Source organism: Silurus meridionalis, chromosome 13, assembly GCF_014805685.1.
Source record: "Silurus meridionalis isolate SWU-2019-XX chromosome 13, ASM1480568v1, whole genome shotgun sequence".
NCBI lineage: Eukaryota > Metazoa > Chordata > Actinopteri > Siluriformes > Siluridae > Silurus > Silurus meridionalis.
This window is the reverse complement of record NC_060896.1, coordinates 1,961,389-1,981,388: the sequence shown is the minus strand read 5'-3', so window position 1 is coordinate 1,981,388 and position 20,000 is coordinate 1,961,389. Positions and strand designations below refer to the sequence as shown.

The 20,000-nt window shown below is 38.6% G+C and overlaps 1 protein-coding gene across 3 annotated transcripts in view; it reads right to left on the bottom strand.

Annotated features, from left to right (window-relative positions):
• The window catches only part of LOC124396082 (protein unc-13 homolog C-like), a 142,206-nt gene that overhangs the window by 104,083 nt on the left and 18,123 nt on the right, over nucleotides 1-20,000 (bottom strand). For 2 of the 3 annotated variants that reach the window (XM_046865055.1, XM_046865057.1), the window contains exons 6-9: nucleotides 14,357-14,362; nucleotides 13,140-13,211; nucleotides 7,070-7,289; nucleotides 3,145-3,372 (exon numbers count right to left, since the gene is read on the bottom strand). In XM_046865055.1, coding sequence (XP_046721011.1) covers nucleotides 3,145-3,372; nucleotides 7,070-7,289; nucleotides 13,140-13,211; nucleotides 14,357-14,362 — 526 coding nt within the window. The remainder of the gene's footprint in view (nucleotides 1-3,144; nucleotides 3,373-7,069; nucleotides 7,290-13,139; nucleotides 13,212-14,356; nucleotides 14,363-20,000) is intronic. The other variant, XM_046865056.1, reaches the window with a different exon arrangement.

Here is a 20,000-nt window from a genome sequence, read left to right as displayed (position 1 = left end):
GACTGATCCGTTTTTATTCCAAAAGCCACAATTTCATTCTGAGATTCTTTTCTGTGGAGCTAGATATCTGAGAACAGGAAAGACATCCATGTAGCCTGGAGACATTCAGCTTCATTACATCGCATCCTAAGTGTAGGAGTTCCTCAGGGATCGGTACGTGGTTCTCGTCCACTCCTGTTCTTTCTATATATTACATTACGAGGCTCAGTGAGTGGATCACATGACTTCTCGTAATGCCGTGATACTTATGAAACACATTCGTCCACATGCCAGTTCTGGATGAAAAGAAAGGAAGACCACTTCACAGCCCATCCAACACACAATGCCAACACACCTGAAGTCTTTGTCAGAGCTTCAGCTTTACTGTTGACGAACTTAAAAAACATATCCAGTTTGGTGTTTCACATGTTAACAGGATAAAGAATGCTGAGAGACGAAGCCTAGAACCCTCACCACTGCAATTCCTCTAGCGCTGTAGTCAGGACCAACACTGTCAAGCCAAGATTTGATTCAAGGATCAAGTATTAAAATGGTCAAGATCAAGTCCAAAAATAAAAAAGATTGAGTCAAGATCGAATCCTTTCTTTTATTCTTCAATTGTAGTGATGATTATTGTTTTCTGCAAGCCAATAACCAAACCCAAGTCTACCCGGAAAAAAAAATTTGAAACTGGTCTTGATTCCTGGATCCCTAAATACGATGGGCGTTAATGTTAAACCAGGACTTTTAATGTTAAATGGATGCTAGCATGGTGGTACTAAATACTAAGTGGTTAGCATGTTCTATTACTGATAGGCGGTACACATGTATGTTGCAGGCCGGTCCAGAGGCCATTCAGCAAGATGGCAGACAACAGTGTTAGTGTGTAAATGGGACAGCGCATGGTGCTGAAAATTCAGTGTAAAACCTTCCCATATCTACAGAAGACTTCGAGCCGCAGTACGTCGATGAGACGCTCAGCCACAGTAAGACATTTAAATGGTGTAACTGTTTTAAAGAGAGTGAGAGTGGTCAGTGACGATCCCTTTAAAAAAAATGTGTTTCTCGGAGGTCAGCATTTCATGCCCTGACAGAGATGTGAAGCAGGATGTCCAAGGATGGTGCAGGATTCCTGACAAAAAATAAACTCGAAAGTCCTGGGGTGCAGTCAACATTCATATTCATCCCAAAGGCATTCAATAGGGTTGAAGCTTTATACTACTGATGTGTTGTTTATAAATAATTCATTCATTTTGACTGCGCACATAAACAAAGCTTCGCAAAATCTATGTAGGTTATGTACAGCAAGCAACATCGAGTATTTCACCTCTCAACTCATGTGTATGTGGACATGTTGGAGGATCTGCTTATTAAAAATGCATTTTATTGAGTATTATTGAGTAAATGAGTCACTAAAATGATCCGATCCTTCTGTCATTACTCTTATAGCAGAAGATCTTCCACATCTTCTAAGCCATTTAAAGCAGATCTTCATGGAGCTGGCTTCAGGGGCATTGTCATGCTGGAACAGGTTTGAGTCTCCTACTTCAGATGAAGGGAAAATTTACCGCATCCAAAGATTTTAGGTTACATTTTAGGGAAAAGGAAACACACATGGCTGGAAAAGTCATGCATCCCAAAACGTTTGGTCATGCTGTGTATCTGTATCTTGCTGATCAGTGAGATTTTTTTTTCTTTGTTTCTGGAAGGATTTATTGCTCATCGTGTTCTGCATTTCTCAGAATTTCTGGGCAAATAAAAATCCCATACACTTAAAATCAAATAATAATAATAATAATAATAATAATAATAATAATAATAATAACAATAATAATAGTAATAATAAAAAAAAAAAAATAATAATAAAGAATAAATAAATAAATTAATTAATTAAATAATTAATTAATTAATTAATAATAATAATAATAATAATAATAATAATAATAATAATGAAGCGTAGAGAGGATGAAGGCGTCATCGGATCAAGGCGAGATCAATGGAAACTCTCCTGGACGTTTATCCTACGATTAATAAATAAACCAGTGGGCACGTTGGAAATAAAGATGGATGCGATTCAGCTGGAGAGATCATTTCACCCAGGAATGGATTATTTACTTTCTCCCTTTCTTTTTTCTCTCCCTCTCTCTCTCCCTCCTTTCCTGCTCTATTTCATATCAACACTTCTGCAGAAGTGCAAACTTGGCAAGGATCTGCAAAAATCGAAGGAGAAAAAACCCATTGCTGACACATACAGCGATCTTCTTGTGCAAACCGGGTCTGAGTCCACTGATAATTAGGTTCCTCTCACTGCTGAAAAACACAGTAGAGTCATGTAGACTATCAGGTTGTTCAGTTCAATGATGCAGAACAACATCATGCTGAGAGCAGAACTGCAAAACAAGACCATCTGTATGAAGAAATATCTGAAAAGTCTGAAAAGACGTTTGAATAAGTGGATGTCTGTAAGTGTAGAGGACTGAAGGAGTGTGTACAGAATATATAATCAAAGTAATATTCATACATTAGAATAAAGACTTTGGTGACTTTGAGTGCATTATTTGTGGAATCAGAAGCCGGTTTAAATATCTAATGATAAACTTTGGACTTCCTGAGATCTTCTGGGAACAGCTAACCACCTTTTTTTTCCATTTTGCAGGTCAGTCTTTGCCCATTCCTGCCTCGACCATGGTTTTTGGTCCTACACAAGAAGACTGTGGCGTGGTCTTCTGCTGCAGTAGCTTGTCTGCACCAAGGTCTGATCGACCGAGATGCTTTTCTGCTCACCGCAGTTGTAATGAGTGGCCGATCGAGTTACTGTAGCCTTCCGTTCAGCCTCAAAGCGGTCTGGCTGTTCTCCTCTGACCTCCCTCATCAGCAAATCTGCCACTCATCTGATCTATTTCTTTTTGCGCTCCATCGATTTTCCCCCTCATTCGTTCTTGGCTGCCGCATCTCCTCTATCACACCGTAGCCACCACCTGGGGCTGGTGTAGTATTTTAATACAATATAAATCGCCACATTAACACACTGCAAAAGCATCAAGTCAATACGTCAAGTTCAATTTATGAATAAATAAGTAAATAAGTAAATAAATAAATAAATAAATAAATAAATAAATAAATAAAGGAGATAAAAAACAGAGAAGTGGGTTTGATCTGACTCACCGGTGATGGCGATTTTGGCCGACCATTTGGACGTCCCCTCGAGCACGGCCTGCTTGGCGCTCTTCAAGTGAGTGCTGAAGTCTTCTTTCGAGAGCTGGAACATTTCCTGGATGAGCTCGAACACTTCTGGCCGGTTCTTCTCGCGGATCTTCATCCTTTCCTTCATGGCCATGATGATGTTCTGGGTTTTATCCTCGGCGCCGTGCTTCGAGCTTTTCTCGACTGCACCTGAAACGGAAAGTATAGAAGAACGTACGCGTGAACACGAGAGTTTATTGCTCCAGCTGAGGAAGTTCTACCTGCCCTAGGGGATGTTGGTGCAGGTTTACTCAGCCCTCATTGAGCCTGTCCTGTCATTATTGTCTGGTTTGCTCATCTACTGGATCAGACAATAAAAGGCTACAGAAGGGGAAGATTATTGGTGCTCCTCCAGCCACTCTTCAGGAAACAAGCATTTAAAACCCGCTGAACTGCTGCCCTCTGGATGCTTCTACTGAGCACCAGAACTTCAGGGAACCATTTTTCTCCTTAGGTAAACCACCCCATACACATGTGCAGTATATGTAAACACATTCGGGAACATTCGATATTCTTTTCCTATTTATTATTTATTTCCTACGCAACAATTTCCATTAGATTTTCTTTCGTCTTTTAATTTATATATGTTTCGTACCTAGAACTTACCTTCACCATGACCGAGACGTGTGTGAGCACAAGGCAATAAAACCCTCGATTTAGATTAATTCATTTATGAATCATGTGAACAATGTACAATTATCAGAGCAGTTCAGGGTTGAGGGCCTTTCTCAAGGGCCCAGTGGAAGCTTGGTGGTCCTGGGTTTTCAACTCATGACCTTTCGATTAAAAGTTGTTTCTGGCACTGAAGATTTCTTTCAAACATACAAAAAAACTTCTCCTTACAAAAAAATCAATAATCAGCTTCTGTTACAGAAAATCAATCAAACACATGCGGACCAATCAGGATGCATAATTCAACAGCAAATACACATTTGTTTGTGAATTATTTGTGAATTACTCATCTCTCACTTCCTCCATCCTTCTCTCTCTCTCTCTCTCTTTCTCTCTCTTTTCTGCTCCTCCCCCTCTTATGACAATAACCCACTTATCAGATTACTGATATCGGGAAAAAAATGTTAACGTGACCTGAGGCAATATCAATATCATCATTTACTAAATAAAGGAAATCAAGAATGACAATTGTGTTTATAAGAGAGAGAGAGAGAGAGAGAGAGAGAGAGAGAGAGAGAGAGAGAGAGATTCTTCTTCTTCTTTTTCTTCTTTTTATTATTATTGCATGCATCTTATTCTTTCTTTCAAAAAAATATTTTTTAATGTTGTGTCAGATATCTTAACTTTGTAATAGGTTTATTTTTATTTATTTATATTTACAAACTCTCTCTCTCTTTCTCTCTCACTCTCTCTCTCTTTTTCTCTCTCTATCTCTCTCTCTCTCTCTGTCTCTCTCTCTATCTCTCTCTCTCTTACACACACTGTCAGGCATAAACAGACTCTTTGTCTGTGTGAGTCTCTCTATCTTTCTATCTCTTTCATTCTCTCTCTGTGTTACACACACACACACACACACACACACACACACACACACACACACACACACACACACTTTAGTTCTGATGATTTATTTTGATGGCTAGTTCTATAAATCCTGCTGAATAAAGGCCCATTGGTTGTGTTGGAAGTCAGCCATATTTGTGAGGGTCACTTCAAAAAGGAAGTGGAACAATAGGCAATAACCCACGTCACACTCACAGCAGCGTTATTCCACTGCGTAACACACCGCCTTCAAATCCCAGGCCGTAAAAACAAACCCGTGTGTTTAAAATCCTGCCTCCGTTTCATCCTCTCTCACAGTTACGCTCATTAATCCAGTTTACAATGAAACCCGTCATTCAGAATCCCAAACCACCCCCCTTCTTTCTTTCTTTCTTTCTTTCTTTCTTTCTTTCTTTCTTTCTTTCTTTCTTTCTTTCTTTCTTTCTTTCTTTCTTTCTTTCTTTCTTTCTTTTTCTTTCTTTCTTTCTTCTTTCTTTCTTTTTCTTTCTTTCTTTCTGCCCGAAATTTAAATAATTAAATAAAAGCTTCACTACACAGTATTGTTGTATAGCTGAAAAATTAAGTGTGAATTGGGGGTTTATAAGTGTGAATTGGGGGTTTATAAGTGTGAATTTCGGGTTTATAAGTGTGAATAGGGGGTTATAAGTGTGAATAGGGGTTTATAAGTGTGAATAGGGGTTTATAAGTGTAAATTTCGGGTTTATAAGTGTGAATAGGGGGGTTATAAGTGTGAATTGGGGGTTTATAAGTGTGAATAGGGGTTTATAAGTGTGAATTTCGGGTTTATAAGTGTGAATAGGGGTTTATAAGTGTAAATTTCGAGTTTATAAGTGTGAATTGGGGGTTTATAAGTGTGAATTGGGGGTTTATAAGTGTAAATAGGGGGTTTATAAGTGTGAATTTCGGGTTTATAAGTGTGAATAGGGGTTTATAAGTGTGAATTGGGGGTTTATAAGTGTGAATAGGGGGGTTATAAGTGTGAATTTCGGGGTTTGTAGATGATGATGATGATGATGTATAAATGTTGTAATATATAATCAGTCTAACAGAAGACTAAACTTTGCGCTGCTGTTCTCCAACACAATGTATATAGACTATATAGAGCATGTGTGTGAATGATGATCTGATGAACAGTGTGTCCACCAGTGATGGAGACTCTTACAGTAAAAAAATCCATCACTAAAAACCTAATTATTAGCATATGCTAGTTAGATCTGCTACTGTTAGCTGGAATGCAAACTTCTGACAGAAAAAAAAATACAGAAGCAACCAACAAATAAACAAAAGGACTCGCTGAACACGTGGAAATATTTCTGGATAAACTCAGCTCTGTCGATTCTAATCTGCTTCTGGTGTCTGAGCTTCAGCAGCTTCTCCTCCTCCAGTAAGACTCATCATTAATTTGACTGATGGAGAGCGACAGCGTTCTTCTGTCAGACTAGCAGCCTGGAGGAACCCTAGATATGTACACATTGTTCTGATTAGTTCCCTCTTTAGTTTCCTTCCTGACGTGTGCAGAGACGACTAAACCCACACCTCTCCCAAACTCTTCAACGACTAAACCCTGTAAGTTGAAAGTATTGAAGCAGGAAAAGCTCCAATCGGCCCTGAGGACAGTGTGTCGAGTCAGACGTGTCGAGTCAGACGTGTCGAGTCAGACGTGATTAGTCAGACGTGATGAGGCTAATTGCTTGTGACAGCGTTCCCTGATACACGAGTCCCTACATGGCCCAGTGTCAGATCAGGAGTGAGGAGAAAAAAGCCAAGTCACATATCCAGAGCCTGTAAAAAACAAATAAATAGCCACTGGACAGTGAATGAGTGGAAGAAAGTTCTGTGGAGTCCAAATTGGACATTTGTGTCTCTACCAGAAGAACTTGTGTAAGATGGAGAACAGGTAAGAAGATCAGACTCCCTCAGTCTGTGAAAGGAATCCTGAACCACCATGACTCCCATTCCATACTTCAACACCATGCAGTTCCGTCTGGACTGTTCTTTCCTTCTCTCCTTCCCTCCTTCCTTCCTTCCTTCCTTTCTTCCTTTCTTCCTTCCTTCCTTCCTTCCTTTCTTTCTTCCTTCCTTCTTTCTTTCTTTCTTTCTTCTTTCTTTCTTTCTTTCTTTCTTTCTTTCTTTCTTTCTTCCTTCCTTCTTTCTTTCTTTCTTCTTTCTTTCTTTCTTTCTTTCTTTCTTTCTTTCTTTCTTTCTTTCTTCTTTCTTTCTTTCTTTCTTTCTTTCTTTCTTTCTTTCTTTCTTTCTTTTTGTATTCTTCCCTCCTTGATGATCTCAGCTGCCTTCATAGCGCAGTAATGAGCATTAATAAGTGCACACTCACGCTGCAGGCAGTCGGCGTTTAGTAGATCCTGACACTTTTCGTGACACTTGACTCCACACTCAGTGCATCTCATTCCCTGTCGTGCGATTCCCCACAGCAGACCCTCACACTCAGGGCAGTAGGTGGGAGCCGTCGCCGTCCAGACCTCGAAATGATGCGGTGTGGTGGAGGATATGGGATAGATCAGTGCCTGCAGAGTCTTCCTCAACACCTGCAGCTTCTACAGAGAGAGAGAGAGAGAGAGAGAGAAAGAGTTTAACCCTCAGCATCTGAACCCAGGAAATGAATTTTGTTGTTTTTATGAGAGAAACTTAAAATTAAAAACGTGTCCCAGACCCTAAGATTTTAACCCCGAAAGTTTTTCCAAGAAATTTAATCGAGGAATTTTTTACCAACAAACCCAGACACAGTAACCCATGAAAGAAAGAAAGAAAGAAAGAAAGAAAGAAAGAAAGAAAGAAAGAAAGAAAGAAAGAAAGAAAGAAAGAAATGGAATGAAGTTTCATGCTGACTGCACTCCAGAACTCCTCACCTCACCTACATCAGTCCCTGACTTTACTAACACCCTTGTGGTGAAATTAATCTCCACAAAATCTAGCAGAACATCTTCCCAGAAGAGTGGAGCTCATTATAACAGTAAATGGAGACTAAATGTGGAATGTAATGTTTTAAAGAAGCACATAGCAATCTTATAATTAGGTATTTACAAACCATTGTCCAATCGCTCTATTAGCTTAATCGCTCACTATTTATCTTCAACTTATTCACCACCTCGATTATCCCTGCTTTACTCTCCACTGAAACCTGCTGAGGCAATGCATCTCCTCATATCTACCTGATTTAAACCTTCCTCCGCTTTCCTCGTCACTTCTCAGTAAACAAAAAAGTGAATGAATTCAATTAAACTTCACGTAGACTTTATAAAGCCAGATCTTTCCCTGCTCTGTACTGCGCTAAACCATCAGTAAGCAATCATGGCTTGGTGTCCGTCGGGGTTTTGAAAGTATTTTGGAATGCGTACAGCAGCTTAACTCCTCTCCTGCATCAGCACAAGCAGCAGCCTGTTGGTGTGTTGTAGAATAAAATTCATTAGTAAGCTGCACCACTCATTTTCCCTCGTAAACATTATCGAGATCGATACAAAGCTCACGGCAGATTGGCACAGAGTCCGGCGCTCCTCTGACCGCGAGCTCACACTGAGCTCTCTCTCGAGCATCCTGGACCTCCCTCCATCACTGTATCGATATCTGAGCACCTTTTCCTTCCATACACACATGGGCTTTATGTAATGAACAATACCCAGGTTAGAAACACTCGGAGTTTAGTACCATTGTACAGTGGTGTATATTGTATTTTCATGTTCTCTATCTCAATTTATTTCTCTACCAATCTCTCTATCTCTCTACCCGAGACCCCTAAAAGACCCCTAAAAGACCCTTAAAAGAGTCAACTAAACTTATGAACGTGTCAACTGAACCCTTTAAAAAGTTGACTGAACCCTTAATAAAGTCAACTGGACATTAAAAGAGTCGACTGATGCCTTAAAAGAGTCGACTGAACCCTTAAAAAAGTTGACTGGCTTTTGAAAAAAGTCAACTGGACACTTAAAGGAGATGACTGGTCCTTTAAAAGTGTTGACTAGCCCTTAAAAGAGTCAACTGGCCTGCAATGGAGTCAAATGGCCCTTAGAAAAGTCAATTGAACCCATAAATGAATCGACTGGATCCTCAAAAGAGTCAACTGGAACCGTAAATTAGTCGGATGAACTCTATAAAAGAGTTTCCTAAACACTAAATGTACTGTGGTTTACAGTTATGTAACACACACACACACACACACACACACACACACACACACACACACACACACACACACACACAGTGTCAGAGTTGGACGGAGTGCCAAGGTTAACATTAGTCATTTTACACCCGAAGTGTTTGAGAGCAGGTCATGTGACCTCAGGCAGAGAGAGAACATCTGTATATCTGTCACAACTGTAGCCTTAACATGAAGCATAGAGGAGGAGAGAGAGAGGAAAAGTGGAAGAGAGAGAGAGAGAGAGAGAGAGAGAGAGAGAGAGAGAGAGAGAGAGAGAGAGAGAGAGAGAGAGAGAGAGAGAAATAGAGAAAGTCTCAGACACGTCTTTCAACTTGCGTGTCGAACCGCAGGGATTAAATCACATTTGATTTAAATCCTAAGCACTTGATAATAATGTGTGTATATAATATGTGTATATAATTAGTGCCCTTTGCACACTGCAGCTAACAGAAGCCCTGTGGAGCAAAGCGCATGTACAACGTGTCCTTCAATAATGCTAACTGTTAGCGCAGAATATCTGAAAAGTTTTGTGAGTAAAGTTTAGATGTATGTTTTTTTTACACCCCCTGTGCTCCTGTCACTGTTTTAGCTACACACTGCAGGCTAATTACAGGGAAAAGTTCCCATGATGCTTTGCTGAGCGTGACGATTATAAATGGCCCTTAATACGCTGAGCGTAAATACACTGGATGAATTGTTAGCTTAAGGTGATATGCTTGTACAATTTCATTCTGTCATTCTGATATAATGAAAAAGAAAACGAAAGCACTACTTTCTCAAAAATCTGTAGGAGAATCAGCTGAAGCCATAAAAGAGTCATCTTAACTTGTGGGGGAGTCAGTTGACCCCATTAAAAGTTAACTGACCACATAAAAAAGTCAAAGGACCCCATAGAAGAGTCAAACAAACCTTTAGAAGAGTCGACTGACCCTGTCAGAGGGTCAATTGACTCCATAAAAGAGTCAATTACACCCATAGGAGAGTCAAATAACCCCATTAAGATTAAATTAAACTCATAGGAGAATCAACTGATTCCATAAAGAGTCAACTCAACCCATCGAAGAGTCAAATCTCTCTATAAAAGAGTCAACAAAATTGATTGGCGAATCAACTGACCCTATAAAAGAGTCAAACAAGCCAATGCAGAAGCCACCTGACTTACATTAAAGAGTCAATTAAACCCATAGTAGAGTCAATTGACTCTATAAAAAGTAAATTACCCCAAAGCAAACTTAACCAGTAGGAGAGTCAAATTACTCCATAAAAGAATCAACAAAAGTCATTGGAGAGTCAATTGACACCCATAAAAGAGTCAATTAACCCTGTAGGAGACTCATTTTATCCATCAAACCCTATAAAGGAGTTGACTCTATGGGATGAGACCCATAAATGAGTCACATGAATCCATAGGAGAGTCGACTGACTCCATAGGGTTTCATCTTTCTTCTCTTCTTATAAAACCCTGCGTTTCACTTTCCTTTTATTAGTACAGATAGCCTGTTACCTGTGACCTATATTTCCTGTTTCTCCATATGTCCCCTGATAAGAAAAGTTTGGATGCTCCGGCCATATGGCCACAGCAATCGTATTTAGACAGTGATCTCCCAGGGGAAGGCCTTTTCTCTCTCTCTTTTTCCTCTCGTTCTCATTCTCACTACGGTTAATAACACTCCAGCATCTGCTCAGCCTACTTCCTAAACCGCACTACAGCCTGCTTCTGACTCTCTTCTTCTAATCACACTTAACTGTCTGCTGTCTCCATCATACCACAACGCCAATAAGGTCCAGAAGCGAAGGATAAGTGAAGGAAAAACACCCGTTACTGCAACACGACAAATAATCAGTGTATCAACAAACAAATACATTTCCAGTGCAAATTGATTTAATCTGGTTCAGGCAACTAATAAAAAAAATCTGAAAACATGCTTACAAGTCTGTTATTGATGAATCCATGAAACTCATCCAACACACATGCACTCTAAACCCTGTACTTCTGAACACAACGCATCTGAACAAATTCTTGAAATTGTTGTTTAACCAGAGCAAATTTACTTCAAATCCGATCTCATATACACTTCATTCACAAAGGTTTGTGGACACCTGACCACACATGGTGCATGCTTTTTTTTGATCGAATGTTTGATCGAATAGAAGCGTTACATTCAGTCCTGTCCAAGCACATTTAATCCGATTAAAATAGGTATACATTAAATATCCAATGTATCTAGAAATCTAATATACCTAGAAACAAAGTATCTAATTATCCTAAATGATGTTAAAATGACTGTATAATTACAAAAAATCTTCAATGAGTTAGCAAACTCTGAAATCCCGAAATCTAAATCAGACTGCGTTTAACGTTGAGTCACTGATATCAGACGGTCTGATCCGAAATAACTTTCCAGTCCAAACAGATCAAATGCAACGCTTTCATCAATATTTGGTTCGATTTATCTGGCTGTGTTCGTTTAACGCGAGAGAGAAAGAGAGAGAGCGACAGAGAGAGAGAGAGAGAGAGAGAGAGAGGATGAAGGTCGACAGAAAGGAGGAGTAATTCTCTCTCCACATCGATTCCGATTCTCTCGTCCCCCTATCGCGTTGCTCTGTAATTAAAAGAACCCGAGCCTCAGCATAAGCAAAAAACCCCAAACGATTAACGGAAACCAACATGCGTCTGCTGAGCTCATGTTCTGCAAACATTAGTCACGTCATCTCTTACAGCTTCAGCACTTTTCTAGGTTTCTACAGATTTATAGAATTAGAAACACTTCATTAGTTATTCCCACACTCACGTTTTATCCGATCAAAGCTGTTGAAGTGGACGTGTAAAGCTATTGATAGAGAATGTGGGCATGTCTTTAGGTAGATAAAGAGAAACAATCGAAAACAAAAAGAAGAGAAAGAGACGTATATGGTAACAAAAGTGGGTGTGGCCTAAAGGTGGCAAAATGGAAATGTGGGTGTGTCCTTACCTCCAAATATGGAAATGAAGCCTTTGTTGGTAGGTAGTGCTTTAATGGATATAAATGGAAATGGGGGCATGTCTTAAAATCCATATTTGGAAATTACAGCATTTCTGATTAAGTAATGGTTTTAAAGAATATAGATGGAAATGTGGGTGTGTCCTGAAATCCAGTAATAACATTAAGTAGGTCATTTTTTTTATGGATATAATAATGCCATGTGCGGTGGAGGATGAAGTCCACAAAACGTGCAGTTGAGTAAAAGTTAAATGTGACTCCAGTGAAAGTAAAAGTGTCCCTTTAAACTTTCACTTAAGTAAAAGTACAAATGTCTTCAAATGTACTTAAGTATCCAAAGTAGTGATTTATTATAACTATAATGTTCCAATTATCTTTTATATTACAAGATTCTTTACTTAATCACCTCAGTTTATATGTAAACACACGTATGTGACTCTCAGCACACTGACGTTTCGGCGAGTTCGAGTCTGGAGTTTTTTCATCATTTATTCCTCTCTAAATGTTCTGCTTGATGTTGAACTGATGCTGAACTGTATGTTGGTGATCAGTAGATACACCAAGCGCCGATCAGAAGAAAACAGAGCGTGCGCTCGATCCTGATTGGTGACTCACTGCGTGTTTCACCAGATACGTTTTTATTCAAGTAAAATGTCAAATATTTGAAATGTAGTAAAGTTAAAGTAAAAGTCTCCTCAAATGGAAACACTTCGGTAAAGTACAAATACGGGGAAAAAAATACCACTGCTGTTGAAAGCCTTATTTGGTAATGTGGGTGTGTCTTTAAATCTGTGCATGAAACTGAAATGATCTCAGAATGAACAGGTTTTGAAGCCATTAAGAAAGAAACAGGAATAATAATGAGATTTACTCCATGTGTAGGTGTGGGCTACAGGCCAGATCCTGTGCCTTATATATATATATTCGTCAAAAGAAAGAAATAATTCATTTTCCTCTGAGTGCATCTGTAATATGAGCTGGAAACCCCCCCCCCCACCCCCACCATGTGTACACATGCACTCCTCTTTTGATCACTTCCTGTTTTTGTGGTGTCTCGAGAGATTTTCCACACTTCCTGGTTGCGTGTTGTCCGGTATTCCTAATCAATACCAGAATGTTATTGATTTATCGGATAGTGTGTATTCACATGCACCAGAGTGCTTGCTGTCCTCTTTGCTCTTAAATAAAGTGTGTGTCTACTCATGTGTGTATGTGTGTGTGTGTGTGTGTTTATGTAATTGTCCATTATATATCATGTCTTGCCCACTTACCAGGTCCTCGTTGTTGAGGGTGGATCTGGTCACGAGCGCAAACGAGATGCCTGCCTTTCGAGCAGCCAAGGTCTGCGAAGGAAAAGCATTCATTACACACAAATCACATTTCACATCAAAACCACTCCGGAAATCAGCGCACTGCTTCTGTCCGAGGGTTTTATTGAATCAGCGCTTGTCTTGTAAGTGCTCAGAAATGCAGTGTATCGATGCGGGATGGTGAAACCGCAATCACATTCACAGACCCGACGAACACTTTTGATTTCTCATACAGATCTTTTTAACCGTCGTATTTCTCTATCTGTCTATCTATCTTTCTTTCTACATTAGTAGACGGGTCCTGCACATGAAGGTGACTATTTGTAAAAATATGTGTGAGATACTCTTGATCCTGATTTCTGTCCAAAGAACTAACCATAATATGATGATTCAGGAGCCAGGACATTTATCATACTGAAGGCATCTTCTAGATATTTCTATGCATCTTCTAGAGGCTGTTCTCATTGATTTTTCAGAGCAATTAAATTAATATTACAGCATCTACACATAAATATTTAACTCATACACAGTATTGACAAGTCATAAAAAATACACTATACGGACAAAAGTATTGGGACACCTGACTTTTTCCAACCAGATGTAGATCTTTTCACAAACTTTAAGGCACACAATAGTACAGGACGCCTTCAGATGCAGTAGCATGAAATTTTCTCTTCACTTGAACTAGAAGACACAAAGTGCACAATAGGAGCTCCATGAAGATCTGCTTTACATGGGTTGTGATTGTGTGGAAGATCTCCCGCTATAGAGCTCCACTCTTTTTAACTACTGAACGTGAACGCTGACTGAACCCCAGGCCTTCTCACTTCAGCTCCATCAGTACCTCACTTTATTACCACCCTTGTGGCTGAAAGAGCACAAATCTCTACAGAGGAGGATGGTCAGGTGTCCACAAACTTTTGGCGTCATAGTGTTTAATATATAATAAAAAAAAATAATAATAAATTAAAAAAATAATAATAATTATATACATAAACCACGGTCCAATAAATCAAAACATAATCCAGAATAAACACAAAAGCAAAAAATGTCAGGAAATATTTATGCCATCTTCTAAATAAAATCCAAATACAATCTTCAAATAAAGTTCATAATAAAATCGTGCATAAAAATAATTATAATTAGAAATAAAACTGAAATATCAGACAGGTACTCACCAAAGCCTTTGTGGATTTGAATGAAACAAATGGAAGCGGAGCAGGAAAGAAGAGAAAAGATAAATTAGTGAGCAAAATGAAGGATTCACAGGAACTAGTTTAGCGTTTTGATGCATCGTCTGCAGCGATAAATCGACCGCCATGCTTTCCTCATGAGTTTCATTAGGCGCCTCTCAGAAGCAGAGCGGATTCAGGTTTTATCTCATGAATGAGTTTTATCGCAAAAACACAGTCGTTACGCAGCCTCAGAGCATGCATTACTCATCAGTGTTCCTCATGCGTTTCTGAAAGAAATCTCCTCCTTTCACATCGATTCCTTAATACGCTGGAACTCGTTCACGCAGACGAGGTTCACGCTTTCCACGAGATGTCAAGTCAGCAACAAAACACTGACCACACACTGACATTAGGGGTTGCATAGACTCATCTACTTCCACCTTCACCTTCACCCTCACCCTCACCTTCACCCTCACCTTCACCCTCACCTTCACCTTCACCTTCGTCGTGGAGACCTTACAACGTAAATGTGCTTAAATGAGCGTAAATCGTCCAAATATCAATTGATTTAGAACAAATGTTGATAATGTCAACCGCAACAACACAGTGTGTTCTGTTTTCCTCTTCGTCCCGATGTGGCAGCGAAGTGTAGAGATGTACGCAGGAGAACGAAAGAAGTGAGATAAATACAGTGGGTAAAAAAACCTAAATTAAATTAGTGAATTATAATGCAAATAAGCTAAAAAAAATAAAGAAATAAATAAATTCCCCGTAAACTTAATACGATTAAATTAAATGTAAATAAGAATAAATAAAAACCTCCGCAAATGCAAATGTGGTAAACAAATCAAACGGGAAAAAACAAATAATACAAATAAAACGAAAATATATATATATATATATATATATAAGCTAAATTAAAGCTAAATAAATTGTATACACTGCAAACAAAAAAGTAATTAAATATACAGTCTGTAAAAGTAGGATTTTGTGTGTATCAGGTGTAGGTGATGCTCAGGCAGGTCCTGCACAAACCTGGAGTACTAGAGCCAATTCACACAGGCATTTAAAAGTAGGACAAGTGCAGGTGTTAGCAGTGGTGGTAATAAAAAAGATGTAATAATAATTATATTAATAATAATAATAATAATAATAATAATAATAATAATAATAATAATAATAATAAGTGTTTTTTACTTATAACATATACTTTACTATACTTTTGTCGCATATCCCAGCGACTTTCTGAAAGCTGGGATCAGAGGGCGGGGTCAGCAGGATACAGCGCCCCCTGGAGCACTGAGAGTTAAGGGCCTTGCCCAAGAGCCCTAATCACTTATTTACAATCTTTTCTAAAATGCCCTAAAATTGGTATCTAAAACTGGTTCTGGAATGAGGGTTCCATTACATTTCCAGTTTACAAGATTCCTGCTAATGCTGAAGTATAAGTGACACTAAAACCTTTTAGCCTGTCAAAGCTGGTTATTTTTCAGGTTATATTCTACAAAAAAACACTGAAAATGAATTCTGTGTGCTCATTATACCAGTGCTGAAACAACAAATCTAATGGTGGCTTCAAACTTTTGCACAGTAATCTACTTACGATATAAAACAAATGCAAATGAGCACAATGAAATAAATGATAAAAATTAACTATAAACAAAAATGCTAACTACAGTGTTATGTTCGTGGATCTGTGTGTTCCGAGCCGCAGGTTTACGAATCGCTAGTTTAGACTCGGATCAGCGTTGCGTTCAGCTGGAAAAAGAACGATCCGTACTCGTTTCCAGAGCGAGTGAATCTGTTGATTTCTCCCAGACGCTGTTCTGAGACACTCAAACCAGCTCTGCAGCTGGAAGTGTAAACCGTCACCCGTATGTGGAGATGCTGGAGATGTTCACTGAACATTTGGTGACATCCTGACACTCATTTTCTCTTCGGCTTTGGAAAATAGTCTGCTACGTTTCTGAATTCCTAGCAGTCGTGCAACCCCTAACCTACATGTGGAAGTTAATGGGTAGACTAAAGCGAGGAAAAAAACACCAGGACAGGGAGGAAAGAGGCCGATAAATACAGTAGATATGAAGGATAAGTGTACACATAGGAGATGCAGGAGAGTGTGTAGGTTTGTCTTTACCAGTTATCGAGCCGCGAGTAGCCAATCGTGGTAAAGACGTGATTGTGGTAAAGACGTGAGGTTTACGGTTAGCACCAGAAAGCAGAAGGAGGTGTGGAAACGTGGCGACTCCAACCTGTACATGAACCCGTTATGCGTTTATGTAAGTGTAGAATAATCAGCATGCAGCGGCGTGACTGAGGCTTGCTGCAGGAGAAGCCGTAAAATGGAAGCGCGTGGATGAATAAGGTCGGATATGCTCGTTAATTTCACTTAATTAACACATAACGGCCTTAAGAGCGACTTCGATTCCCTGCTGTACGCAGCCGCTTCTCTCAACTGTCCTCATCCAATCAAATTTCACACAGCCCAGAGACACAGGGGGCGGAGCTTATGTTTTCGTTCAGCCAATAGCAAACTGGATCATATATTCCATTCCAATCTAACTTAAGGTTGTATCTCTGGAGGAATCAGAGATATGGTTTCTCAAGTGTTCAACCAGAGCAAAAGAGTGCAAGAGATACTCTGGTTTAAAGGCTGTCTAGAAGAACCAAACAAAGAACCCTTCTGGGAGCTTAATAGAAACTACAGCCACCAAGTAAACTCTTTTTAATAAAAAAACTACTATCCAATATATATTCTTGAGGAAACCTTCTCACCAATGATAGTATTAACAGTTCTCCTTATTTTTCTTTTTTAAATGAATTGCTTATCTTAGAAAATAAAAACAGACAACCTTGAACCCTCAAATGTTCTTCCATATGTTCCGCTGAGACCCAATATAGTCGAGCAGAACATTTCTTCCAAAGGAGCTGAGAAAGTTTCCATTCAGTACCCTTGCAGGTGGCTAATGGAACCATTTTTAGTATTAAGTATCCAAAGACTCCTTGAAGATCCCTTTTCCATAATAATGTGTGTAGAAGCACCATTGCCTGATGTAGAACATCCAGAATGCTCAGATGTTCTTTGTTCTGTTGCTGTGTGCACAACTTTTGGTATGTACCTCAGAGAACACATAAAAAAAGAACCCTTTGTTTATGTACCACAGAGAAGAAAGTCTTCCTCAGGAATGATCTTAAACAAGTTCTAACTATTGAGAAAAAAAAAAAAATAAAGAACTTTTTCTCTTTTGAGGACATCAGATTTCATTTTAACATTGTGGTAAATCTGGAGTAGTTTTTAAGCTATAAAATTATTGTAAATCTAGAGAAGTCTGAAGAACAGACAAAGGTTCTCTGCACAACATAGATTCCTGGATTGTAAAAACTTCTAAAAGATAGTAAAGATTGTAAAGAGTGGTTCTAGTTGATATTCTTTCAATGTAAATTACATTTATCGGTTCCCCCAATGGAACTAAAACGGATTTCACCAAACACCTTTGAGGGTCCGTGATGGAAACCTTTATTCTCGTAGATCTTAGTTCTCGTTGATCTTAGAAGTTAAAAACATTAAATATTTCAAAAGCTCCTGAAAAATTTGTTCCATGATTTTTTTTTTGTTTTAAGGTAATGCTTGGAAAAATAAAAATAATGATTAATATAAAACCTTTTGGTTTGCCCTCTGAAGAACCAGGTACAGATTTTAGACCTATAAACATCTTCAGGTCTTTCTCTGGATTGGTTAATGTTTTCTTTTGCCTTAAAGAAGTTTTACCTCCTGACAAAGATAAGATTCCAAATATAGTAAAGAAATTCTTGAGAAAATCATTTCTCTGGTTAGATGGAAGTTCTACCACCCCTAAAAATTAACATTGTTGTGAGATTCTATATAAATACTTAATGATTTCCCCAGGAGAAGGTGCTTACCATAACACTTGTGTCCTTTCTTTCTTCACTCTGAGTTTTCTGTAGAACCCTTAACGTTAGTTTGGATTAATAATGAACATCCTAGTTTGGTTCTTCTTTGTTGTTGATTTTAGGGTTGTGAAGTTTGGACCTAAGAAACTAAAATGTGGAAGTAATACTGTGGTTTGGCCCTCAGGAGAAACACTTCAATATTCTCTGTATAAATCAACAACTGTTCATTTAAACAAAATATGTTCTCTGGATCCTAGGGTTCCTCAGGAGAAAAAGTCCTGTTCTTTAGATCCTGAAGCAGTTCTGTTTAACAAAATAGATCATTTGGAGGTTCTCTCAAAGGGAACAAACTTAGAACCCATGCTTGATGAAACCTATTATTAACTAAACATTCGAAGAGCCATTGAGGAACCTTGTATAGCATAATTATATAAACCTAGCAATTTGTTAAAATTGTAATGCTTCATGTAGTGCTTACATCAAGTGTTCTTGAGTTTGGAAACCCTGCAGTTTCTCTTTAAAACCCTGCTGAAGACTATTTTAAAAAGAGAAGAAAAGGAGAGCTTCCATAAAGGGTTTCTGCATTGTCAAATCTGAAATCTATGTTCTACTCTGTTATAGACGTTTATATAGAAATTCAAAGGACCTTGGAATAAACTTGATGATTTGATGGAACTTTCGTTTATCCTTCATACTGTAGGTTCCACTGAGAACACAGTCAGGAACGGATCAATACGACCACAAAACCTTTTGATCGACTTTGCAAATGGCCGACCAAGTTGAATTTAAACTCCGCCCTCGTTGACCCCGAGACGCCCGTTTGAGAGCGCAATCAGGACACAGCTGGGTTCTCCGTCCCACGTCCTGAATTAATCACACCGCTACTTTGTTCATAGACGAGGACAGAGGCAGGATGGGATAGCCGAGACACGACCTGCCACACAGCACTGACTTCATCCTGCACGGTCAGAGACTCTTTTCCCGCTGCACGCTTTGAGGACACACACTGTTCAGTCAGAAGTCAATGAAGTCAATGGAGTCCTCAGATATATTTTTGGGTGGAGTTGGCAGCATTTCTCAGGCTTTGCTTATTATTATTTTGATACATTTCTTTTGCATTTTCCGTTGTTTCGAGATAAAAACACTAAGCTTTTTTTTTTTGTTGAGAAACCTGACAACTCACGGAAAAATATTCCCCATAATAAATATGGGCCAATGAGGGAATGGCATGTAGAACACGCACAAGTCCCAAAACAACACAAGAGCGACCCGTACTTACCCAGTGTTGAGTTAATTTTTTGTTTTAAAACATGCAAGATATAAATAAATACAGAATCAATGTTTGTACTTGAATGAATTAAACATTTATAATAAAATCAAATAAAAAATTGTATGAAAAAATCAAATGACTTAAGAAATCATCCTTTACAAATCTTAAAATGCTGTAAACAATTTTAAAATAAACATGAAAAGATTAACGATGGACAAAACAATTATTTAATAAAAATAAATAAATAAATAAATACATTCACAGACAAGACAAAAACGTTCATGTGTTTATAACATACCACACCAGGTCTGAGCACAATATACTTTTAGTTTTTTGTTTTACAAAAATATAGTTGTTTTCTCATGGAACTGAAGGAACTGAGATGATTTGGTTCCTGATTCACTGGACACATCACTTTCTTATACAACCCAAATTCCAAAGATGTTGAGACACTGTGTAAAATGT